Genomic DNA, 25,794 nt, shown 5'->3' with positions numbered 1-25,794 from the left:
CAGCAGGATACACATTCTTCTTAAGTGCACATGGAATGTTTTTTCAGAATAGACAACATACTAGGCCACAAAAAGAACCTCAGTAAATTAAAAAAGATTGAAATTCTACCAACCAACTTAACAGATCACAAAGGCATAAAACTAGAAATAAATTGTACAAAGAAAACAAAAAGACTCCCACATACATGGAGGCTTAACAACATGCTCCTAAATAATCAATGGATCAATGACCAAATTAAAAGAGAAATAAAAAAATATATGGAGACAAATGACAGTAACAGCACAAAGCCCCAACTTCTGTGGGACGCAGCAAAGGCAGTTCTAAGAAGAAAGTATATGGCAATCCAGGCCTATTTAAAGAAGGAAGAAAAATCCCAAATGAATAGTCTAAAGTCACAATTACTGAAATTGGAAAAAGAAGAACAAATGAGGCCCAAAGTCAGCAGAAGGAGGAACATAATAAAGATCAGAGAAGAAATAAAATTGAGAAGAATAAAATAGAAAAAAAATCAATGAAACCAAGAGCAGGTTCTGTGAGAAAATAAACAAAATAGATGAACTTCTAGCCAGATTTATTAAGAGAAAAAGAGAATCTACAAACATAAACAGACTCAGAAATGAGAAAGGAAAAATCAGGACGAACCCCACAGAAATACAGAAAATTATTAGAGAATACTATGAAAATCTATAATGTTAACAAGCTGGAAAACCTAGAAGAAATGGACAACTTCCTAGAAAAATACAACCTTCCAAGACTGACCCAGAAAGAAAGAAAAAACCTAAAAAGACCAATAATCAGAAACGAAATTGAATTGGTAATCAAAAAACTACCCAAGAACAAAACCCCAATACAAGATGGATTCACCGCTGAATTTTATCAGACATATAGAGAAGACATAATACCCACTCTCCTTAAAGTTTTCCAAAAAATAGAAGAGGAGGGAATACTTCCAAACTCATTCTATGAAGCCAGCATCACTCTAATACCAAAACCAGGCAAAGACCCCACCAAAAAAGAAAACTACAGACCAATATCCCTGATGAACATAGATGCAAAAACACTCAACAAAATATTAGCAAACCAAATTCAAAAACACATCAAAAAGATCATCCACCATGATCAAGTGGGATTCATCCTAGGGATGCAAGGATGGTACAACATTCGAAAATCCAACAATATAATCCACTACATCAACAAAAAGAAGGACAAAAACCACATGAACATCTTCATAGATGCTAAAAAAGCATTCAACAAAATTCAACATCCATTCATGATAAAAAGTCTTAACAAAATGGGTATAGAGAGCAAGTACCTCAACATAGTAAAGGACACATAAGACAAACCCACAACCAACATCATACTTAACAGCAAGAAGCTGAAAGCTCTTCACCTAAGTTCAGGAAAAAGACAGGGATGCACACTCTCCCCACTGTTATTCAACATAGTACTGGAGGTCCTAGCCATGGCAATCAGACAAAACAAAGAAATAAAAGGCATCCAGATTGGAAAAGAAGAAGTCAAACTGTCACTATTTGCAGATAACATGATATTGTACATAAAGAACCCTAAAGAATACACTCCAAAACTACTAGAACTAATATCTGAATTCAGCAAAGTTGCAGGATACAAAATTAATACACAGAAATCTGTGGCTTTCCTATACATTAAAAATGAGCTAACAGAAAGAGAAATCAGGAAAACAATTCCATTCACAATTGCATCAAAAAGAAAAAAATACCTAGAAATAAACCTAACCAAGGAAGTGAAAGACCTATACCCTAAAAACTACAAGACACTCCTAAGAGAAATTAAAGAGAACACTAACAAATGGAAATTCATTCCATGCTCTTGGCTAGGAAGAATTAATATTGTCAAAATGGCCATCTTGCCTAAAGCAATCTACAGATTCAATGCAATCCCTATCAAAATACCAATAGCATTCTTTAATGAACTTCATATGGAACCACAAAAGACCCTGAATAGCCAAAGCAATCCTGAGAAGGGAGGGGGGAATCTCGCTTCCCAACTTCAAGTTCTACTACAAAGCCACAGTAATCAAGACAATTTGGTACTGGCACAAGAACAGACCTACAGACCAGTGGAACAGAAAAGAGAGTCCAGATATTAACCCAAACACATACAGCCAATTAATGTACGATAAAGGAGCCATGGATATACAATGGGGAAATGACAGCCTCTTCAACAGCTGGTGTTGGCAAAACTGGACAGCTACATTTAAGACAATGAAACTGGATCATTTTCTAGCCCCATACACAAAAGTAAATTCAAAATGGATCAAAGACCTGGATGTAAGTCATGAAACCATAAAACTCTTAGAAAAAAACATAGGCAAAAATCTCTTGGACATAAACATGAGCAACTTCTTTATGAACATATCTCCTCAGGCAAGGGAAATAAAAACAAAAATGAATAAGTGGGACTATATCAAGCTGAAAAGCTTCTGTACAGCAAAGGACATTATCAATAGAACAAAAAGACATCATACAGTATTGGAGAATATACTCATAAATGACATATCTGAAAAGGGGTTGACATCCAAAATATATAAAGAGCTCATGCACCTCAACAAACAAACAGCAAATGATCCAATTAAAAAATGGGCAGAGGAGCTGAACAGACACTTCTCCAAAGAAGAAATGCAGATGGCCAATAGGCACATAAAAAGATGCTCCACATCGCTAGTCATCAGAGAAATGCAAACTAAAACCACAATGAGATATCACCTCATACCAGTTAGGATTGCCACCATCCAAAAGACAAACAACAACAAATGTTGGTGAGGATGTGGAGAAAGGGGAACCCTCCTACACTGCTGGTAGGAATGTGAACTAGTTCAACCTTTGTGGAAAGCAGTATGAAGGTTCCTCAAAAAACTCAAAATAGAAATACCATTTGAACTAGGAATTCCACTCCTAGGAATTTACCCTAAGAATACAGCAGCCCAGTTTGAAAAAGACATATGCACTCCTATGTTTATTGCAGCACCATTTACAAAGGCCAAGAAATGGAAGCAACCTAAGTGTCCATCAGTAGATGAATTAATCAAGAAGATGTGGTGCATATACACAGTGGAATATTATTCAGCCATAAGAAAAAAACAAATCCTACCATTTGCAACAACATGGATGGAGCTAGAGGGTATTATGCTCAGTGAAATAAGCCAGGTGGAGAAAGACAAGTACCAAATGATTTCACTCATATGTGGAGTATAAGAACAAAAGAAAAACTGAAGGAACAAAACAGCAGCAGAATCACAGAACCCAAGAAAGGACTAACATTTACCAAAGGGAAAGGGACTGGGGAGGATGGGTGGGAAGGGAGGGAGAAGGGCAGGGAAAAGAAAGAGGGCCTTATGATTAGCATGTATAATGTGGGGGGGCCACGGGGAGGGCTGTGCAACACAGAGAAGACAAGTAGTGATTTTACAGCATCTTACTACGCTGATGGACAGTGACTAATGGGGTATGTGGGGGGGACTTGATGATGGGGGGAGTCTAGTAACCATAATGTTGCTCATGTAATTGTAGACTAATGATACCAAATTAAAAAAGCAGATTTATGTGTAAGGATAGTAAATTAAGCATTTTAAAAATATTAAAAAACAGAATTAAAAAAATTTTTGAATAGGGACTATTGGATTAAAAAGGATGGTGTCCCTTTTTTTCTTTGGGAAGTACACAAAAGTCAAAACAGAATGAGAAATAAAAGCATACTTTAAGCCAGGGGTCATGTGTAAGCCCAAACAAAACACATGAAAAAGAACAGACTTCCTCTACTTTGGAGGACATTTTTGAAAACCATGTCTAATAAATTTGGCTCCTCCAGGGAAAGAAATTTCATCTGTGCCTGATGCTTGTCTGAGGAATCATAATTAAGTTAGGTGTTGGAGTGAGCTATATTTCCATGAAAACTAGAAGCGTTCGATCTATTCATCTGTGTAACTGAAAATAAATGTGATAATCATGGCTGTAGAAAAAGTGTAAGCATCATACTTAATATAATTAATAAAAGTTAGACATTTAATATAGTATTTGACTATTGATATAATGTTTTTCAATTGAAGTAGAGTCGATATACATTATTATACAGGTTTCAAGTATACAACAGTGATTCAATAATTACATACATTATTAAATCCTAACTTTGACTAGTGTAATTACCTGTAACATAGAAAGATGTTACAAACTACTGACTGTATTCTCTATGCTGTACTTTCATCCCCATGACTGATTTATACAGAGATTTTGTGCTTCTTTATCCCCTTCACCTATTTCACCCACACACCCCAATCCCTCCCCCATAGTAACCACCAGTCACTTCTGTGTCTATGAGTCTACTGCTATTTTTTCCATTTTGTTTTGTTTTGTTTTTAGATTCCACATGTAAGTGAAATTGTATGGTATTTTTCTTTGCCTGCCTGGCTTATTTCACTTAATGTTAATACCTCTGTCTATCCATGTTGTCAAAAATGGCAGGATTTCTTTTTTATGGGTAATATTCCATTGGGTGTATTCACCACCTCTTTATCCATTCATCTACTGATGGACACTTTGGTTGCTTCCATATCTTGGCTGTTGTATATAATGTAATGAAATAGGGGTGCATATATCTTTCTGAGTCAGAGATTTTTGTTTTCTTCAGGTAAATTCCTAGGAGTGGAATTACTGGGTCAAATGGTATTTCTATTTTTAGTTTTTGGAGGAAACTAAGTATTGTTTCCACAGTAGTTGTACCAATGTACATTCCCACCAACAGTTTAGGAAGGTTCCCTTTCCTCCACATCCTTGCCAACACTTTTTATTTCTTGTCTTTTGGATGATGGCCATTCTAACGTGAGGTGATCTCATTGTAGTTTTAATTTGTATTTCCCTGATGATTAGTGATGTGGAGCATCTTTTTATATGCCTCTTGGCCATTTGTATGTTCTTTCTGGAAAAATGTCTATTCAGGTGCTCTGCCCATTTTTTATTCAGTTTGTTTTTTTGGTGTTGAGGTATATGAGTTCTTTATATGTACTTTAGATGGTAACCCCTTATCAAATATGTCATTTATGGATATGTTCTCGCATATTGTAGGTTGCCTTTTTGTTTTTGTTGATGGGGTCCTTTGCTGTACAGAAGCTTTTTAGTTTGATTTAGTCCCAGTTGTTTATTTTTGCTTTTTTTCCCTTGCCCATGGAGACATGTCCAGAAAAAAATTCCCTGTGCTTATGTTCAGGATATTTTTGCCTGTTTTCTTCTATGAGGTTCATGGTTTCATGTATTACACTTAGGCCTTTAATCCATTTCAAGTTTACTTTTGTGTATGGTGTTATGGAGTAATCCAGTTTCAGTCTCTTGCATGTAGCTGTCTAGTTTTCCCAAGACCATTTATTGAAGAGATTGTCATGTCCCCATTATGTATTTGTGGTTTCTTTGTCATATGCTGACCATAAGTGCATGGGTTAATTTCTGGGCTCTCTATTCTGTTCCATTGCTCTATGGGTCTGTGCTTGTGCCAGTACCATACTGTTTTGATTACTCTAGCTTTGTAGTATAGCTTGAAGTCAGGGAACATGATACCCCCAGCTTTGTTCTTCTTTCTCAAGATTGCTTTGGCTATTCAGGGAGTTTCATCATTGATACAATTAATAAAAGTCCTCAAGGGAAAAGGAAATTAGTAACATTCTATTTCTAATATGATTAGCAACACAGTATTTTCTTTCTAACTCTATTTATTTGTTCTTACATATATTTTATTACTTTTATCTATGTATATTTCATAATTTGAAAACAGCCAAAACAAAAAAAAGTCTTAAATGGATGAGCTTAATAGGGGTAGAGAGAAAACATGGAAAACAGAACTGATGAAATTATGTAGAGTTGCAGCCCAAAGGCATAGAAAAGGTGGAAGAGAGATAAAAATTCATGAAGAATATTGTGAGAAGATCCAACCTATATCTAATAAGAGTGCAAAGAGGAAGAAACAAGGGAATAGGAAAGAAACAATAGTAAAGGAGATGATAGATAATAACTTGATAAAGACACCAATTCAGAGATTCATGAATCCTCAAAAGATAAAAAGAAATCCATACCTTAAACTACAGAATACCAAAATCTGAAAAGCAGTCAGAGAGGAAAGACAGATAATCTTCAAAGAAGTGGCAAAATGACTGCTGTCTTGTCAATAGCAGCAATGGAAGTCAGTATCCAGTGAAGTGTACTGAAAGAAAATAACTATAAATCTAGTGAAATACATTTTTCACTTTGGAGCAACTGGAATCCTCATATACTGTTGATGGTAGCATAAAACCTAATTCGTACATTTATTTTTATTTTAGTTACATAATAAATGGTTTCAATGTTCATTTGTATGGAACTTTGGGAAAAGTTTTGCAATTTCTTACAAAGATAAATATACATTTGACCATATACTATATGACCCAGTAATTCCATTACTGGGGTATTTACAAAAGAAATTAAGATATATGTCCACATAGAGAACTTATGTATGAATGTTCAGAGTAGATTAATTCATAACAGTAAAAAACTGGAAACAACCCAGATGTGTATCTACTGGTAAATAGGTAAGTATATTGGGATAAACTCATACAATAAACTACTACTCAGCAATAAAAGGGAATAACTTGTTACATGTAACAACATGGATGAATCTGAAAAACATTATGCTTAATGAAAAGAAGCCAGACACAAAGAGTATAAACTGTATCATTTCATTTATATGAAGTTCTAGAATAGGCAAACTAAGTATAGTGATAAATATCAGACTAATGGTTGCTTGAGGTGGCAGGGCTGGAAAAGGATGTGAAGGAAATTTCTAGAGTGATGAAATATTCTATATTTTGACTGCAGTAGTGGTTACAAAGGTATACACACTTGTCAAAGCTCATCAAATTGTACATTTTAAATGTGTGTATTTTATTATATGTAAGTTATACTTTTAAGCATCTTTGAAGGTCAAGGGGAAAATAAAAATATTTTCACACTAAAAAACAGAGATTTTTACCTCTAGAAGACCCTTATTGAGGTAATTTCTAAATTATAGTCTTCATGTAAAAAGAAAGTGATCCCAGGGGGAAGGTATAAGCCAAAAGAAGGAAAGAAGAGCAAAGAAAGTAGCAAAGACATGAATAAATCTAAATAAATACTAACTTCAGAAAATAGTACTTTGTGGAGTTAAAAATAAGACTTAAACCAAATATGATAGCATATAATACAAAAAGGGGTGATCAAATTTAACTGTTCTAAGATTCTTTGTCATTTAAGAGGAGGATAAAGATAATTTACTTTGGATTTTGTAGAGCTAAGTGTACATGTTAAAATTTCTAGGGTAACTACTAAAAAGTAGAAATAGAGCATATAATTTCCAAAGCTCAGTAAAGAAAAAATGAGAACAGGCAATCAATACAAAAATGACAAGAAAGGAGAGAATAAAGGAACAGAAAAGGTGGGATAAACAGTACAAAGGAAGGTGAGTCAACATAGCAAATGACTACATGTAGTTTTCTGGCAAATTAGCACAAGCTGCTGGCTGCCTCTCCAACTCAACCTGGATAAGAAACGAGAGAAACATGGATTCCAGAAACCTAACAAAAAGCATGAAAAATCCCGGTAAGACGTGAAGCTGCCTTAAGTTGGTATGTGTTACAGAGTTCAGTAGCTGAAGCCAACAAGGCAAAGTGCAGCTTTGGGTAGCAGTGAAAAGATACGGTGAATAAAAATCTTATTCAAAATCTTAATCTTGCCTTCCTTCCTATTTACCATGGAATAGTCATTTCTTGCCTTTTCACTGTAGACATCGGTTGGTATCCATAAAATAGATAAAAAGGCAATGGAGAAATCTTGTGGCTTAGGAATTGAAAACAGTGACCAATTGGACTCATGCACTCAACTTCCCATTCCCTCTGTCTCCAAACTGTAGAGAGCCAGCCTCCTCACAATGCCACTAATGCCACACTGATCAGTTTCCGTGATCTATATATCCGAAAAAACGTTAAGTAATATTGACAAGGAAAATATTCAACACAGCCGTCAAGGTCAGCAAACTGCTTTTTTTCCTCCAGTTGGCAAAGCACTCCCAGCTCCCTCCTCCCCTCCTCCAGGCTCTTCTTTCGCCCTGCACATGCCAAAATGCCACATATCACAATAATATAAATTGCTCCCCTTACTTGTGCTCAGGGCTCAGACCTTGGGAGATTACTCCCCTCTGGGCCCACCAATGTAAAATAAACCTCAAAACTCAAGACCTCCGAGTGCCACTTGGTTCTTCCGTCAGTGATCCAGTCCAGGCTTTCCAGTATTTTCTGTAACATTTGGTTCCCTGACCAGGAAACCCAACCGCGCTGGACCATTGTTGCCACCAGTTTGGGGCAAAGGCGGGGCAGTGATGGAACAGGATATCGCAAAGGAGAAGGCGCACCCTGCCTGATCTTTCGGCAGTCTCCTGCCTGGTCACCCTGGGCCAGCCTCGCTCCGCTGTTCCCACCAGACTCAAGGAGGCTTGGCAGGTGAGGACCTGGTGCCAACGTTGAATCCGGTAAGGCCCTGTAGCCCCTGACCCACCCAGTCCCACCTGTTGGGGTGGAAGGAGAGCCTGATCACCTCCCAGAGACTTCTTAGAAGTCTCACAGGTAGACATTCCCAAGGGGGTAATGTTTAAACTCTGGTCCGAGTGTATGTGAGTGAGTGTGCAGGGCGGCTGAAGTCATTCAGTCTGCACTGAATCTGTGATTCCATGGCCTGTGCTATGGAATCTGAGAGGGCCCTCATCCACATTCGCAGTCGGCTGCCATGACATAACAGTGATGCATCTTTGGCTGACATGGCCTGGGACTTTTACGGGTGCACCTTAGTCAAGGCTGACCAAAGTCTCCGAGAAGAGCGTGAACGGACGGGCATCTGACTGGTCTCAAGAGGAGGCACCCCTCCCTTGTCTGTTGTCACAGCACCATCCACGGACACGTCATGGGGTCAGGGCACAGCAAACTCACAGACCTTGACACTATGATTAAGAATTTCAAGAAGGGATTTTCAGAAAACTACAGAGTAAAATTAACTCCTGGCAGGTTGAAAACCCTGTGTGAATCTATATTGCCCACCTTTAGTGTAGGGTGGCCTCCAGAAGGAATCCTAGATGTCCCAACAATCTGCTGAACCTGGCAGGTCATCCCTAGAGATCCAGGCCATGCTAATCAATTCCCACACTTCAACTTCTGGTTAGTAGTTGCCCAGACTCTTCCCCCTTGGGTGTGATTCGCCTACAACAGGCAAGGACAGGGTAGGGTCTTAGTTGCTTCAACAAAGAAGCCTACAAAGAATCAACAGAAGCCTGAGCCTCCACAAATTCTTGCTGGTGACCCAAAGGAAGAGTCAATATTGCCCCTACCTTATGCACTCCCAAGGTTGGCAGCACCCAGCCCCCCAGTCCCAGACACCCTGCCACCGTCAGCCTCCCCGCCAACTCCAGAACCAGTGGACCCATTCTCCCCTGGACCAGCAGCCAGACTGTGCCCTCGGCCAGGAGCAGGCACCCCTCAGATGCTGGTGCAAGAGACACGGGAGCCTGAAAGGCATAATAAAGATGAGGCCATCCAGCCCAGCTGGTCCATGCTTTACTATCAACCCTTCTCCATGACTAACCACCTCAATTAAAAACACAACATCCCATCAGAAAAGCCACAAGCCCTGGTTGATCTCATGAAATCCCTCTTCTAAACCCATCAGCTGACCTGGAACGACTGCCAACAGCTTCTCTATACTCTGTTTACAATGGAAGAGAGGAGGCAACCAGGGTCCTTGAGGAGTTCGAGGTGCATGGGCTGAAACTGCTGTTCCCAAGGAGTGCTCTGAGTGGGACTTCACCACCCCTGAGGGACAGCACCAGATCCATCAATATCAGGATGCCCTCCTCCAGGGGATTGAAGCCAGGTCCAAAAAGCCTATGAACATGACCAAAGTATCTTCAGTCACTCAACAACCAGGAGAGTCTCCTGGGGACTATTATGAAAGACTGTGTGAAGCTTATCGCATCTACACCTCCTTTAATCCTGAGTCACCAGGGAGCCAACAAATGGTCAACACCTCATTTGTAGTTCAAGCCGCCCCAGATATCAGACAAAAGCTCCAAAAACTTGAAGGCTTTGCCAGGATAAATACCACTCAACTGATTAAAACTGCCAACAAAGTAAATCTAAACAGAGAAGTTCAGACTGACAGAGAGGCTGAAAGAAAAATGAAGAAAAAGGACACCTTCTTGGCAGTTGCCCTAAAAGAAAGAAAAGCTGGCCACCAAGAGGGCAGAAGCCTAGGACACCCCTAGGCAGGGACCAGTGTGCTTACTGTGAAGAGAATGGGCATTGGAAGAACAAATGCCCCAACTGAGGCAAAGCCCCGAAGCCCGGTTGCTGCCGGGAGGAGCCTCACAAGGAAAGGCTCATTAGTCTGGCAGGAACAGACTCAGACTGATGAAGACCCGGCTCTCTCACACTCAGCCCCCATGAGCCCACAGTCAAAATGAAAGTGGGGGGACAACACATGACTTTTGTTTGTTTGTTTTTGAGAGAGAAAAGGATGATGCTTTATCCTTTATTTTCAAGTAATTTCAAATTTATAGAAAAGTAGCATGAATAATATCATGATTGACATTTACATGCCCTCTACATAGTCTCGCCAGTGACACGATCCCTCTTTTGCTTCATTATGTCTCTTTCTCCCTCTTGCTCTTTCACATCAGTTTCACACCTCAGGATCTTTGCTCCCTAAATATTTTATTTATTTATTTATTTTTATTTTGGTCTCTTTAATCTACAATTACATGAGGAACATTATGTTTACTAGACTCCCCCCTTCACCAAGTTCCCCCACATACCCCATTACAGCCACTGTCCATCAGCATAGTAAGATGTTGTAGAATCACTACTTGTCTTCTCTGTGTTGTACAGCCCTCCCTGTGCCACCCCCCAACATTATACATGCTAATCATAACGACCCCTTCTCCCTCCCTTCCTACCCATCCTCCCCAGTCCCTTTCCCTTTGGTAACTGTTAGTCCTTTCTTGGGTTCTGTGAGTCTGCTGCCGTTTTGCTCCTTCAGTTTTTTCTTTGTTCTTATACTCCACATATGAGTGAAATCATTTGATACTTGTCTTTCTCTGCCTGGCTTATTTCACTGAGCATAATACCCTCTAGCTCCATCCATGTTGTTGCAAATGGTAGGATTTGTTTTCTTCTTATGGCTGAATAATATTCCATTGTGTATATGTACCACACCTTCTTTATCCATTCATCTACTGATGGAGACTTAGGTCGCTTCCATTTCTTGGCTATTGTGAAGGGGGGAGTCTAGTAAGCATAATGTTCCTCATGTAATTGTAGAGTAATGATACCAAAATAAAAATAATAAAAAATATAAAATAAAAAAAGTTGCCCTTTCTATTGTCTATTGAGTAATTGTTAAGTTGTTTTGCATGCTTACCTGTCTCTCCTAGCTGAACTCAAGTCTCAGCCTGCATTTCCAAAATACCCCTCTGTAATGCTTAACTATACAAAAATATAAGTACAAGCCATTTTAACCCTATCATAAACCAAAAAGATGATGGCCCCTAAAATGAAGTGTTTAAAGGGGCATCAGAGGAGGGAGTGATAAGGAAAATATTCAACACAGCCGTCAAGGGCAGCAAACTGCTTTTTGCCTCCAGTTGGCAAAGTCAGCAGAGAACTCCCAGCTCTCTCCTCCTCTCCTCCAGGCTCCTTTTATGCCCTGCACATGCCGAAATGCCATATATGAAAATAATATAAATTGCTCCCCTTGCTTGTGCTCAGGGCTCAGACCTTGGGAGAGTACTCCCTTCTGGGCCCGCCGGTGTGAAAAGCCTCAACACTCCAAGACCTCCAAGCGCTGCTTGGTTCTTCCATCAGTGATCCAGTCCAGGTTTTCCAGTATTTTCCACAGCAATATATATGTGCATATGCATTACTGTTTCTAGAATCCTTTAAATCTCTATTAGAACAGGCTTAGGGAGAAAATAATGTTAGAAAATTTTCAACCTTCAAATATTTAAAGTAAAATGTTGAAAATGGATGCAATAAACTTTATAATTTTATATAGCTTATAATCTTTAAAATATAGTTAGCATAACATAATAGCATAGAGAAGACAAGTAGTGACTCTATAACATCTTACTATGCTGATAGACAGTGACCGTAATAGGGTAAATGGTGGGGACTTGATAATGGGGGGAATCTAGTAACCATAATGTTGCTCATGTGACTGTATATTGATGATACCAAAAAAAAAATACAGTTAGCTTATGTACTCGCTGATCCACACAGTTTTGGATAATCAAGCCAAGGACCTTTAAAATACTGTTTTATAGCTTTTAATTTTTTAATTAAAGATCAAATATCACTTTACCTTAAGAGATGAACTAATAATAATGGTGGTTGTCCATTTCAACTTTTCTTTTCCACCACTTTCAGCCATCTGTCTGTCTTTGGATCAACCCAGTTTCTAAAGGTGCCACAATCTGAAAAAAAATGAGCAAAAAGGATACATAGAAATATTTGATGGATTAATAAAGATAGAATGGAACTAGAGTAATGGAAATACTCTGAAAAATATCTGAAAGTCAAAATTGGACACTGAAAAAGTACCTATCTTGTTATAAATTAAACTTAATTAATACCAGGCTTCCCTATTGTTAAAAGGAGACAACAGGCCCAAAATGGACTCACTTGCATTAAACCCCATATCAGCAAACCAAGACTTAGTATCTAACCTAACTGCAGTATCATCCTCCCAGGAATTAACAGTCAACACGGAGTTACCTGGAATTATCTGGTCAGCATGAGTGAGGTAATCCATCCAAAAGACCCCTTCTCTGCCCCTTAGGAAGGGGACACTTCCTGAAACAATGTATTCTTTCCTCAAAATTTCCTATTTACCCCTTTTCATCTTTGAATACCTTTCCTTTTCTACAGCTTAGCAGAGCTTCCTTCTATTGCTAGATGGGATGTTGACCACTCAGGAATCAATGAGTAAAGCCTATTGGATCTTTAAATTTACTTTTTCTGAATTTTTGTTACTTAACAGATTTGGTGGCAGTGGCAGGGCTGGAAGAGTCTTTCTAAGCTCTGGGGACAACAAACATAGGCATGGGACCCACGAACCCTAAGAGGTCTTGCTGTTTCTGAGGGCAGTTCTGAGCTCTGCTCCCTTTGTTTGAGTTCCCTATCTAACTGGTTTTCCACAGTCTAATTGTTCTCCATTTGATTGGAATTCCTATGTTTTCTCACCACAGTGCACAGATACAATTTAAGGAACTGCTGGTAGTTACCAGGCTGAGTCTGAAATTGGACTGGGTCTGACTTAAAAACTGGACTGGGTCCAGGATCAGACTGCATCCAATTTAAGCTGGACTGGGTCCAGATGAGACCTCAGGTGAATAAAATTTTGTTTTAAGTAAAGGCTTGTTGCTGATAGGAATCACAAAAGCCAAAAAAAACACACAAATATTGCTGTGCATAGGCCAAGCATTTGAAGGCTACTAAAATGCTCTCCACCTCAAGAAGACTCCCATGACAGGGTAATTTGGTCACAGGACAAGTTAGATTGTCACTAGTCACACACTAACCTCAAGAACTTGTCCATGCAACTAAGTATGTTGTAAAACACCACTCAATCCTCAACCCAAGAGCACATCTATTTTAGGTATTAATCTAGCTGCAAGAAACCCAAAGGTTTAGCTAATAGGATTATTAAATTCTAAATAGTCAACTGTGCCACCTTCTGGCACACCTGCTTATTTTATATTTAAAAACCATGGTCCAGAAGCTATAAATATCTACAAAAATGCTAAAATCTTACTAAAAACAACCTAAAATTACAATAGCCATTATGGGGAAGGTACCAATTAGACAAGATCATTCATTTAAGGGGTGTACTTGAAAGTGCCCTCCTTTACTCAAGTGCACTCCTTAAAAGAAAAAACATGTTGGGGTGCTTTTTAAAATTATAAGTAAATTTACCTATAGAACAATTTGGAAAAAGCTAAACTTTATGAAATACAGTCTTTCCATCCATGATTATGGCTTATCTCTCCATAGATTTAGGACTTACACTGTAAAGTTTTCATTTAACATTGTGTCATATGCATTTTCCTTATATGTTTTTTAAAGTATGTAAAGGCTGCATAACTTCCTGTTGAATGGATATGCCACACTTTATCTGACCAATATATATAGGGACAGAAAAGTGATTTTCCATTTATCTTTCTGAGTTCTTGGCTGAGACCCCCTATAAAGAAGACCAATGTTTTAACAAGAGAAAAATACAATTTTATCAACATGCATACCTCATGTATACATGGGAGATACTCAGAAAAACAGTAACTCTGAGATGGCCCAAGGTACCACCTTAAATACCATCTTCAGCTAAAGACCAAAGAAAGATGTAGGGAAGGCCACTTATGAGAGGGTAGCAGGAAAAGCACAGTAAACAAGGGGAAGGTTTGTTATGCAGGTTTAAGTTGGTGCTTTCTCCATTTTTAAGAGTTTCTTGTGATTTAGAATCATATTTCTCTTCTTGGTACAGAGAGGGAGACACTTAAAAATGGAGATTTCCTTCACAGATGTAAATGTTCCTTACACAGGGTAACTTCTAGTTTTTTTCAGAGCTTCTACATCTGCAGTTTCTTAAAACTATTAGCTCAAAATAATCCTTATGCCAAACAGGCATACTCTGGGGTGGCATATTCTGCTACCCTTCAGTTACAATTGTGAATTTACATTGAATGTTTGATCTGGTCCCAAATTTCTCCAATTATAAATGACTTTGCAATAATAGAATTGTCTTTCAAAGCCATAAATATTCTTCTCTAATTAAAATCCTTCAGTGATTCACCATGGCCGGCAGAACAAAATCTAAACTCAAGGTGTACAAATTCTTTCCTTTTCAGACTCATGTCTTGCCATTTCCTAAAATATTACAGATTATCTAGCTATTCTGAAAACATATAGCCCTAAACAAGATATGTTTTTTCATACCTTGTCCCTTTACATATTCAAACTAAAATCTCCCTCCCTTCCTTGTCAATTCCTACTTGTTTTTAATAAGCAGTTTGTGTTACTTCCTCCAAAAAGCTTTCCCAGTTCTCCACAGGCAATTAGAACTTTCTCTGTCAGTAGAACTAAAGCACCCCAAACATCTCTATTATATCACTCAGTAATATAGTTATGTTTATTTACATAGCTGCATTCTCAGTGAAGAGACTTCTTCTCATCAAGGCTCCTCAAATAGAGGGACAATGTTTTATTCATCTTTGTATTCTAATGTCTCACACAGTGCCTGGCACTTTTACCAAATACAAACAGTAAATCCAGAAGTCAAAGGCAAAATAAAGGTCATAGCAAGATGGGAATAAGTAAGGGGAGTCCTGGTTCATTTCCATGAACATTGGAAAGTTTTTGCCATGTGCCTTTCTGTGGATAAAGTGAAGGTTCCTGTGGCCAGGATTCTCACCTGGCCATGGTTGGCTAGCTCTCTATACATGTGTGGGCAATATGCTGTTATTGACTCTATAAAAAGAGCTCCACCCAGTGCTCTGGGTGACACGGTGGCACGGCTGCAAAACTGCAGGGGAGCAGAGCAGTGGCTGGAGCGGTGGCAGCACCAACGACAGAGACTGAGACAGCCGAGGAGGTAGAAAGGCCCAGAGGCAGAGACCAGTTTGTTGCATGCAGACTTGCTCTGAGTGGATGGGATTCTAGTGATTGATCTGCTACCATGGGAATAAAGTTGGGTATAACCTTTTCACCTCAAGAACATTCCACTGTCATTTCTTTGGTCTCATTGAATCCACAGTGAACTTCTCTCGGCTGAAACTCATTGGCAAGACACTTCCTCTAAGTGTTAGAGATCTGTGGTGTAAAGATGGATCAAGCTAGCTTAAAAGGCACAATCTCTTACAATGTCACGGTCTCTCTTCCCAGCAAAAAAGGCAGTGTTTCCTGAGTTTATCTGATAAAAAGCTGGTATTCTGAGATATTCTTAGGAAGAAATTGAAGCCACATGAATTCCTCTTCTGGCTTACACCTACCCTCTCACTATATCAGACATGGAGATGGCAGAGGTATCAACAAGAGCTCAACACATCTATAATTCACTCTAGTTCTCCCTATCAGGTTGAACAAAAGGCTGGGGGTAAAAGAATATAGGGGATTTTATAGGCAAATATAGGTGACAGGTATATAGATGGACTAATCACTTTCAATATAAGTAAGGAAGCTGAAGTATTCTACCATGATCCAACTGATGAATTGTTGGGTGATGGGTGGTGACAAACAAATATGGATATGTTAAGTATTGAAAAATGCTTTCAAAACTATGCTATGAACCCAGATCTCTGGTTAGTGTACAAATAAGTGTGCAAAGCAACCTGTGGTTGCAGAAAAATTCTTAAACAGTAGTAATGGATAATCTTTGGTTTTACAGAAGCTGTCTCTCAATGAGAGCTTCTACCAAAATCTCATGCTGATAGAGTCCTGTGAGATAGACTCAAGATAGGAAGATCCTGAGCTCACTTCCTCCCAAGGACACACCAAAACCACAACTACATATGGAATAACTCTCTCTGAGAAGGACCTAAAGACTAGCTAAACTGCTCTTCCACAACTAAAGATATTTTTAAAAGCCACATCGAGATGAGTAGGAGTGGCAGAGACACAGTCTAGTTAGGACCCACACCCTTGACACAGCAACCACGAGTAGGAGAGACATCATGAACTCAAGAGGTCCTCTCTGAGGAGTGAGGGGTTCAAACCCCCCATCATGCACCCTGCCCTGGGGACGTGCACAAAGAAGACAAGCCTGCATGGCACCTGGCTTTGAAAATCAGCAGGGCTTAACTATAGAGAGCTGGAGGGCTATAGGCAAGAAAGACTCTGCTCTTAAAGGGCTAACTCACAAACTCTCTTACTCCAACACCCACTACACAGGCAGGAGTTTGAAAAGTGCCAGGGCCATAGAGAAAGGAGATTTACTAATTTTCAGGCCTGTGCTAGCAGGGCATGTATGGGAGGGCAGGGATCTGTAAAAACTTTCTCTAGGAATGGAAGTGTTGGCATGTGCCATTTTCTTACTCTCTTACCTAGCTGACCCAGCACTGGCAGCAAACATTTCTGATGCTCTCCATCTACTCTTGACAGCACCACTTGCCCTGCCTCAGCATCTCCCTATGGACCTGTCCCAGTAGGTGCCCTGGTTCCTGCTACACCCAGCCTCAGCCAGTACTGGCATACCCTGAAAAGCAACTCCCACAGATGGAGGGGGCAGTCCACTCCCCCAGTACACACACAACTGCAGCTGTGCCACACAGCCAGACACACTGTAAGCCAGCCCCACCAACGGTGCACCTGCAATAGCAATGGCCCAGCTGCAACAGGAAAACACATGCAGCCCACACATAGGACACCCCTGGAGTGCCTCCTTCTGGTGACTGGCAGGGATTGCACTTCTGGGCCCCACAAGACACTTTCTACATAAGGCCACTACTTCAAGCCTGGAAGACATAGCTGTTGTAATCTAACACACAGAAACAGACAGAGAGTCAGGCAAAATAAGGAGAGAGACTATCTTCCAAATGAAAGAATAGTACATAACCTCAGGAATGGAAGATAAACAATCTTATCTTCCATTCCTAAGGAACAGAGATAAGCAATCTACCTGATAAAGAGTTCAAAGTAATAGTCATAAAGATGCTTGCCAAACTCAGGAGAAGAATGAGCACAGTAAGAACTTCAACAAAGAGATAAAAAATATAAAAAAGAACCAATCAAAGCTAAAAAATACAATAATTGAAATGTAAAGTACACTAGATGGGATCAACAGCACATTAGATGATGCAGAATGGATCCGTGATCTGGAAGACAGGCTAGCAGAAACCATCCAAGCTGAACAGCTAAGAGAAAACAGAATTTTAAAAAATGAAGATAGTTTAAGGGACCTTTGGGACAACATCAAGCATACTAACATTGACATGCTAAGGGTCTCAGAAAAAAAGAGAAAGAGAGGTGCAGGAAAACTTATTTGAAAAAATAAGAGTTGAAAACTTCCCTAGCCTGGGGAAAGAAATAGACATTCAGGCCCAAGAAGCACAGACTCCCGAATAAGATGAGTCCAAAGAGGTATACATCAAGACACGTAATTGAATGTTGAAAATTAAAAATGGAGAATCTTAAAAACAAGAGAAAAGCAACTGGTTACATACAAGGGAGCCCCCCCCATAAGGTTATCAACTGATTTTTCAGAAGAAATTTTGCAGGCTGGAAGGGAATGACACAATGTATTCAAAACACTGAAAGAGTAAAAACCTACAATCAAGAATAGTCTATCCAACAAGGTTACCATTCAAAATTGAAAGAGAGATTAAAAGCTTCCCAGGTGAACAGTTTAAGGAGTTTATCATCACTAAACTGGCCTTAAAAGAAATGTTAAAAGTACTTCTTATGCAAAGAAGAAAAGGTCATAACTAGAAGAAAATCATGAAAGAAAAATATTTCACTGGTAAAAGCAAATATATAATAAAGGTAGATCAACCACTTATGAAGCTAATATAAAGATTTAAAGACAAAAGTAGTAAAATCCATTACATCTACAATAATTAAGGGATTATTATTACACAAAACAAAAAGATGCAAAATATAATGTTGAAAACATAAAACATGATGGGGCCAGAGTAAAAATGTAGTGCTTTTAGAGTGTGTTTGAATTTAAATTGCCATTGACTTAAAATTGAGTACCATATACATAGGACATTATATATGAACCTCATGCTAATCAAAAAATCAAAAATCTGTAATAGATATACAAAAAATATAAAGGAATTCAAACATAACACTAAAGAAAGTCATCAAATCACAAGGAGAGAGAGCAAGTGACAAAGGAAAAGAGAAGAAATACAACACAACTAGAAAATGACAGAAAGTCTTTATCAATAATTGCTTTAAATATTAATGGACTAAATGCTCCAATCAAAAGACACGGGGTTGCTGAATGTATAAAAAACAAGCCCTAGCTATATGCTGTCTACAAGAGACTTACTTCAGACCTGAAGACACACAAATACTAAAAGTGAAGGGATGGAAAAAGATTATTCCATGCCATGGAAACAAAAGAAAACTGGGGTAGAAATACTTATATCAGATAAAACAGACTTTAAAGCAAAGACTGTAACAAGGGATTACATAAAGATAAAAAAAAGATCAATCAGCAAGAGGATATGACAATTATAAAAGCTATGGACAGAACATAGGAGTACCTAAATATATAAAGCAAATGTTAGTGGACATAAAGGGAGAAACTGACAGTAATAAAAAATAGTGATGAGCATTACCATGTTCAAATTTGCAAATTCTGTTGTGTTAGGGAAGAAGCACAGGTGTTTGACACTGGAGCTGTTTAAAGTATGGGTTCTGAAATGTGCAGCAATTCTAGCTACTCCATTACCAGTTGCTTACTCTTGTGGCTATGGAAACAAAAATTAACACCAGGCAGAAGAAATCAAGCAAAAAAACCGAAACTCATCTTTTATTATTAAAAGTGAAAAATAACCTTTTTGAAACACCTTGGTAGCTACTGAAAAAGGTCCCAGAAGTTACCACATCCCAATTATTTCCCAAGAGGAAAAAAATGCTTAACTTTTAGATAAAATAACCTGCTCTGAACATAATCATTTTGGAATGGTTATGCATTGTTAGAGTAATCTGTGATGGATCTTCAGTGTCCATGCATGTTTTTGCTTGATATGCCAAGAATATAAGCTCTGACTACTCCTTAGTAAGAGTGCCTATTTTTCATTTGCAGTGAGCAACACAGAGGAATGCAGAAGGCAGGGTTGTTGTTGCTCATTAATAAGTATTCTTCCACTTAGTGCTCCTCTCTGTTAATGCATCCAACTGTATATGCAGCCATTTAGGTCCACCTGTATTAGTCCCACATGTCCTCATTTCTATGGAATTTGGGGGCCAAGAAAAACAATAGATGCCTGAAGTTTTTGGCCACTGCTTTTGCCATGAGTTTTTACAAAGACCTTTAAAAAGTCCAGGCACCTCATATCTTCTGTAAGCGTCAGTAAAACAGTAACAGGCTACCTTGTTAGCTTGATAGTAGGGTAAAATTTCAGTCTTTTCACAGTTCTTGGCAGGCATTACCTACTAAAGTTTAAGATACACATAAACTATAACTTAGCAATTCCACTCCTATGTTTATATTCAAAAGAATTCAGGCAACGTGTACTAAGAGCCTTGTACAAGAATGTTCATAACTATTCATAACTGTATTTTAAACTTTATTCCTCAGATATTTGTTTAAATTTTCTTTTTAATCCTACCTCTTGAGGCTAGAATGATCCATGTAGTAATGGAATACAGTTGGCAATATCAGTATAGCTTACTGTTAGCAGAACATAGATACAAGTGAATACATATATACTTAAAGATTGTATATACACAGATGGGTACACACATGTATTTCTATGCTCTGTCCATGAGTGGGGTCTAAAAGAAATGGTAACAGCAAGCACAGTTAGTAGCCAAACTGTGGTTTCTAATGACCATTCTCCAATAAAAGGAACTTGAGCTTCTTGGAGAAATGGCTGATTCTAAGACTGGTACAAGAAATTATACATCAAAAAGATGAGCTTGGAGCACTTCGTAGTGCCAGAAAGTAAGGAAGTGATTAAAAACAAAAAGAAAGGAAAAACCACACTGAGAAGATTATGTCAAAAGAGTAGAGGAACCAAACGAAAAGAGATTCAAATGGCCAAAGCTGGAACAATCTGAACAGCAAACTAAATAAAATACTATTATATTATAATTCAAAGTATAAAATAGTCCATACTGACATAAACAATTGAATAGATTAACAAATGGGGGAAAAGAGATAGTCTCTTGACATTATCTCCAAGAGACACTGAGGAACCCTGATAAACACTAACTCAGTCAAGTGATCCAATAGTCATATTGACAGTATGTACCCTTGATATGATATAGTCTTCTTCTTACTAATCAATAATCCCAGTCCAACCATGAGAAAAACACCAAATTCCAACAGCAGGGCATCCTACAAAATATCTGACCAGCACTCCTCAAAGCTGCCAATGTCTTCAAAAACAAAGAAGGTCTGCAAAACTGTCACAGCCAAGACAAAGCTAAGGAAACATTATAACTATATGGATGTGGTATACTAGCTGGGATCCTCGAAGAGAAAAAAGGACCTTAGATAAAAAGCCAAGGCAATCTGACTGATCTGTAATCTTCAGTTAATAATAATGCAGTAGTATTTGCGGAAGATACTAATAATAGGGGAAAGTAGGTAGAGAGTAGAAATACTCTGTATTATTGTTTGAATTATTTTGTAAACCTAAAACTGTTCTAAAAAACAGTCTATTTTTTTAAAATCCTCTCTTTCAAGCTTATTAAAAGTCCTGTCCTGCAAGACACTATCCCTAATCTCCTCAAATTAAAATGAGACCTGCCTTCCTCAGAATCTGCCTTACAATACTCTGTTCAGCACTTAGAATTTGCCCAACAAAATTAAACATATTACATTTCCCCTAAATCATAAGTTTATTAATAGCAACCAGATTTATATTCTCCATGTTATCTAATACTGAATTTATTGAAAACAAAAATTAGAAACCAACTAATCCAAGTGAAAGTCACTTTCAGTGATTCAGTAATATTTGCTAAGGCAGTTTCATTCTACTTTTGAATAACTCTAATAATTATAAAGTTCTTTCTGCTGGGTTGAACTTTTATAGTTTCTGCTCTATAATTTCCTCACTTAATGCATGAATCAATGAGTAACAAGTTAACTAGCCCTATGAGAACAGAGACACCTTCTGTTTTACCTAATACTGTATCTCCAGCACCTGGCACATAACAGACACTCAAAAAATATATTTGTTTTTGAGTGAGTAAATGGCTAGCTGGCTGGGAGAAGGGTTGCGACTTTTATTTCCCCTCATACAATTTAACTTACAGTTAGCTAATAACAATCCACCTAACAATACACTCACATTTATCATTTAAATCTTCATACCTTTATATGTAGGTTTTATAATAATTTAAATTAATTTAAATAAAGCTAAGAGAGGTTAAGTAATTTTGTGTAGTGAGAAAGGAAATGGTGTAGACAGACGCCCAAGGCTGTACTGTTACCGGCTAGGAATGAATCAGAAAACCAGGGCTGAGGCAGCAAGGCTCCCTCAGCGTCTCAGGGGAAAAGCTCCTACAGGAGTGGGCAAGCCGGGACTCAGCCCCGCCGGCGGTTCGGGACTCTGGGCACGTCACGTCACCTCTGGTTGGCCTGCTTCCTCAAGCAAAAATAAAAGGCTGGAACCCAAAGCCTTCTTAGGCCTTTCCCAATCCCAAGGTCCTATTGTTACGGGGTTTGCCACGGTTTTGCTTTTCCTAAGTTTTCAAATTCAAATAAATACAACATTGCACAATAATAACCCCCAAATTGCTTTCCTGCTCCGTCTCCTCAGTTAGCAAGTGAGAGAGGTTGGCCAACAAGTTCGCGGACCCTTTCATTCTTTACTTAGGATTTTTTTTTTTCTGGGGGTCGGGGGCAGGGGAAGGAAGAGGTCACGAACAACCCTAAAGTAAAAAACATATAAAGTCTCAGGGTGGATGACAGGGCTTCTGAAAAGGTGGCCGTTTACACTACATGAGAAAATGGCAGAAGCCCCTTTCCATAAGACTCAGCGGGGAAGAAAAGGTGGGGAGGATCCCCTAGCACCGCCGCTAAAGCCCTGAGGTAAGATTTGATCCTGGAAAGTCTGGGGAAAAACAGCGGCAGAAGACCCAATAAAGAGAAATGTGAAGAGCCAGGTCCTCGGGAGCCTCACCCCCAAAGCGGTAAACACACTACCAGATCAGAAGGCCTGCCAGCTGCCCCCAAACGTCCTGAACCTTCCGCGAGCAGCGAGAAACGCAGCTGGGGGCGCAGAGGCCGCGCGAAGTCTGGCGGCTCAATCCCAGCCCTGGCCGCCCGCGGAGCCTCCGCGCAGCCGCAGACCACCACTGTGGACCGTGTTTCCCGCTCTTCGGCGGCAAAGTTTGCACGAACTGCTAAGTGGTTAAGAAAAAGCAAGGGTTTTCATGTTAGACTTAGTTACCTGGAATTGATTTTTCGCGGTTTTCTAAAATATAGGGTTAGTTCTCCAACTACTGTGATTAACAAGATAAAATGAAAGTGGTCTCTCCTGTATCTGTATTGTGAAAAAGACAATGATACACATTTTCATTAATAGTTATGAATACAACATTTAGAAGCCTGTGTGTTTGTGCCTTGGGACGCCATTGTTTTCAGACCTAACTGAAGCTCAGCAAGGTATTAGGCACTGGTGCTCACAACTATAAAAACTTAAAAAGAAAGAAAAAGAAAACCCACCATTTGCTTAGAACCTAAAGGTTAGAATACAAAACTATGTATGTGTCTTACTTTATAAAAAATGCAAAATACTGAAAAAAAAATACTCCAGGAAAAATCCTTCTGGGCACACTAGTAATATGGTTTAATTATTCCCAGAGGTAATCATTTTGTATATTTGGAGTTTTGTGTAACTGAAACGATTAAAATTAGGTGCACTCTTGCTGCCCCTGTTGGGCAATTTGTTAACGGCAGGTCAGGACTGATCAGAAAGTCAAAACCTGGGTCCAGCCACACCTTGTGGGTTTGGGAACTCAAGCAATTGACTCAGCAGTTGGTGCGAGCAGAAGGGTTTGGTATTTCCAGAGGACCCTCTTGGAAGGGCCTCACGTCTCAGATAAAGCTAATAGCAAAGGGCACCAAACTTGCAGTATCTCCAAGATACTCCTGTACTTGGGTGTGTTTATAGGTTGATAGAACAGTGCCTAAAACGTAAGAACTCTGTACGTTTACCTGCTACCCTTACTATGATTCAAATGTTCCTTTAATGTTACCTGGCAATCGCCCAGTCCATTCATAGGTAACTGTTTCATACCTTTCCCTCTCCTCATATCTCCAGCACCTCTTCCTCATCCTCACTTTCAGCTGAAGGTCTTGCTTACTATTTAAATGAGATAAATAAAAGCATCCAAAAGTGAACTTTCACTGATCTCCTCAAGCCCATCTACCCATCTACCATCCTCTGTACCCACAAGATTTTGCTTTCCCTCCAATTATAGTAGATGAACTACGCATGCTTTTTATAAGGCCAACCCTCCAGGTGGACACTAGATTCTCTCTCTTTTTGTCTATTAAAGAACATAGTACCAACAATTCTCTCCTGTCTCCCTTACAATATCAATTTCCTCCACTGGACCATTATCAACAGCAAATAAAGATGCTGTTATTTTGCCCATCTAAAAATGTAGTGATCTCACTTCCCACTCAGCTAACCATCCCATTTCTCTGCTCTCCTTTGCAGCAAAACTCAAAAGGATTGTCTATAATTTATTTCTAAAACCTCTTCTCTCATCCTTTCTTAAACACCCCAATCAGGCTTTTTCATTTCCACCATTGCCACAGAAATTGCTTTTGCCAAGGTCATTGCTAAATCCAGCAGACAATTTTCAATACTAATTTTACTTGGTCAATTAGCAGCGTTTGTTGCAATTGATGACTTCCTCCTCTTTGGAAACATTTCTTCCCTTGGCTTCCCCATACTGTGCTCTCATGGTTTTCCTCTAACTGCACTGGCCACTTTTCAACATCCTTTATTGTTTTTTCCTCAATATGCAAACTCTTGGGAGCACCCCAAGTACAGTTCTTTTCTGGCTATATTCATTCCCTTGGTGATTTCACCAACTCAGAGCTTTAGAGATAATCCTTAAACTGATAGATCCTAAATTTCTATCTCCAGCCTTAGCCTTTACCCTGAACTCCAGACTGGTATAAACAACTGCTTATTTCATATTTCCACTAGCAGACATCTCAAATTTCACATCTGAAATTTGGAACATCTGACTTCACCCTGTAAACCTGTACCATCCTAGTATTCCCAATCTCAGTTAATAACTCACATTTTTCCTATTGTAAAGTTTAAATACTTTGTCTGTCTCTCATCTGTCCCATCTCATCCATCAGGAAATCTTGTTGCCTGTACCTTCAAAATATATCTGGAACCTGAGCACCTCCCTGGTCTGAACCACCATCAGCTCTCACCTGGATTATTGCAACAGTTTCCCTGTTTATGCTTTGCACTCCAAGGTCTTTTTTCAACATAGCAACCATGGTAATACTATTAAAATAGGGATCAGAATTAAAGCTAAAGTCTTTATGATGACCTGTAAGGGCCTAAGTGAGCCAGTTTTCCTATTACATGTCTGACCCTTTCTGCTACTCTGTCATTTACTTCCTCTTTCCAGCCACATGGGCTCCCTCTCTTTCTTCATATCTGCCAGGCATGATTTTGCCTTTGCACCAGCTTTTCGGTGTAAAGTCCTCTCCTCCCAGATGTAGTCATAGTTCACTCTCTCTCCTCCTTCAGTTCTCAGCTGAACTATCTTCCCAATAAAGATCACCCTGACTTCCTCATTTAAAATTGGAACCACCCTGATTCTTCTCAGCCTGCTGTTTTTATCGTAGCAATTGTCACCCTCTAACATACTATATAATGTACATGCTTATTATTTTTATTGTTTATAGCTTTTCTCTCTCACTGAAATTAAGCTCCACCAGAGCAGGGACTTCTCTCTGTTTTGTTCACTGATGAATCTCTAGCATGTAGAACAACATCTGGTACCTATT

General features: G+C 39.0%; 1 protein-coding gene across 3 annotated transcripts in view; it reads right to left on the bottom strand.

Annotated features, from left to right (window-relative positions):
* The window catches only part of C4H1orf146 (chromosome 4 C1orf146 homolog), a 32,986-nt gene extending 9,900 nt beyond the window's left edge, over positions 1-23,086 (bottom strand). The window contains exons 1-3 of one of the 3 annotated variants that reach the window (XM_057500420.1): positions 22,951-23,060; positions 12,846-12,923; positions 12,433-12,544 (exon numbers count right to left, since the gene is read on the bottom strand). In XM_057500420.1, the coding sequence (XP_057356403.1) occupies positions 12,433-12,501 (69 nt within the window). In that variant the 5' untranslated portion in view covers positions 12,502-12,544; positions 12,846-12,923; positions 22,951-23,060. Of the gene's footprint in view, positions 1-12,432; positions 12,545-12,845; positions 12,924-22,927 lie in introns of all 3 variants that reach the window. The other 2 variants (XM_057500417.1, XM_057500418.1) reach the window with 2 other exon arrangements.
* Positions 23,087-25,794: the final 2,708 nt, after the last annotated feature.

Source organism: Manis pentadactyla, chromosome 4 (genome assembly GCF_030020395.1).
Source record: "Manis pentadactyla isolate mManPen7 chromosome 4, mManPen7.hap1, whole genome shotgun sequence".
In the NCBI taxonomy this organism is placed as follows: Eukaryota; Metazoa; Chordata; class Mammalia; order Pholidota; family Manidae; genus Manis; species Manis pentadactyla.
This window is presented reverse-complemented; position numbering and strand designations above follow the sequence as displayed.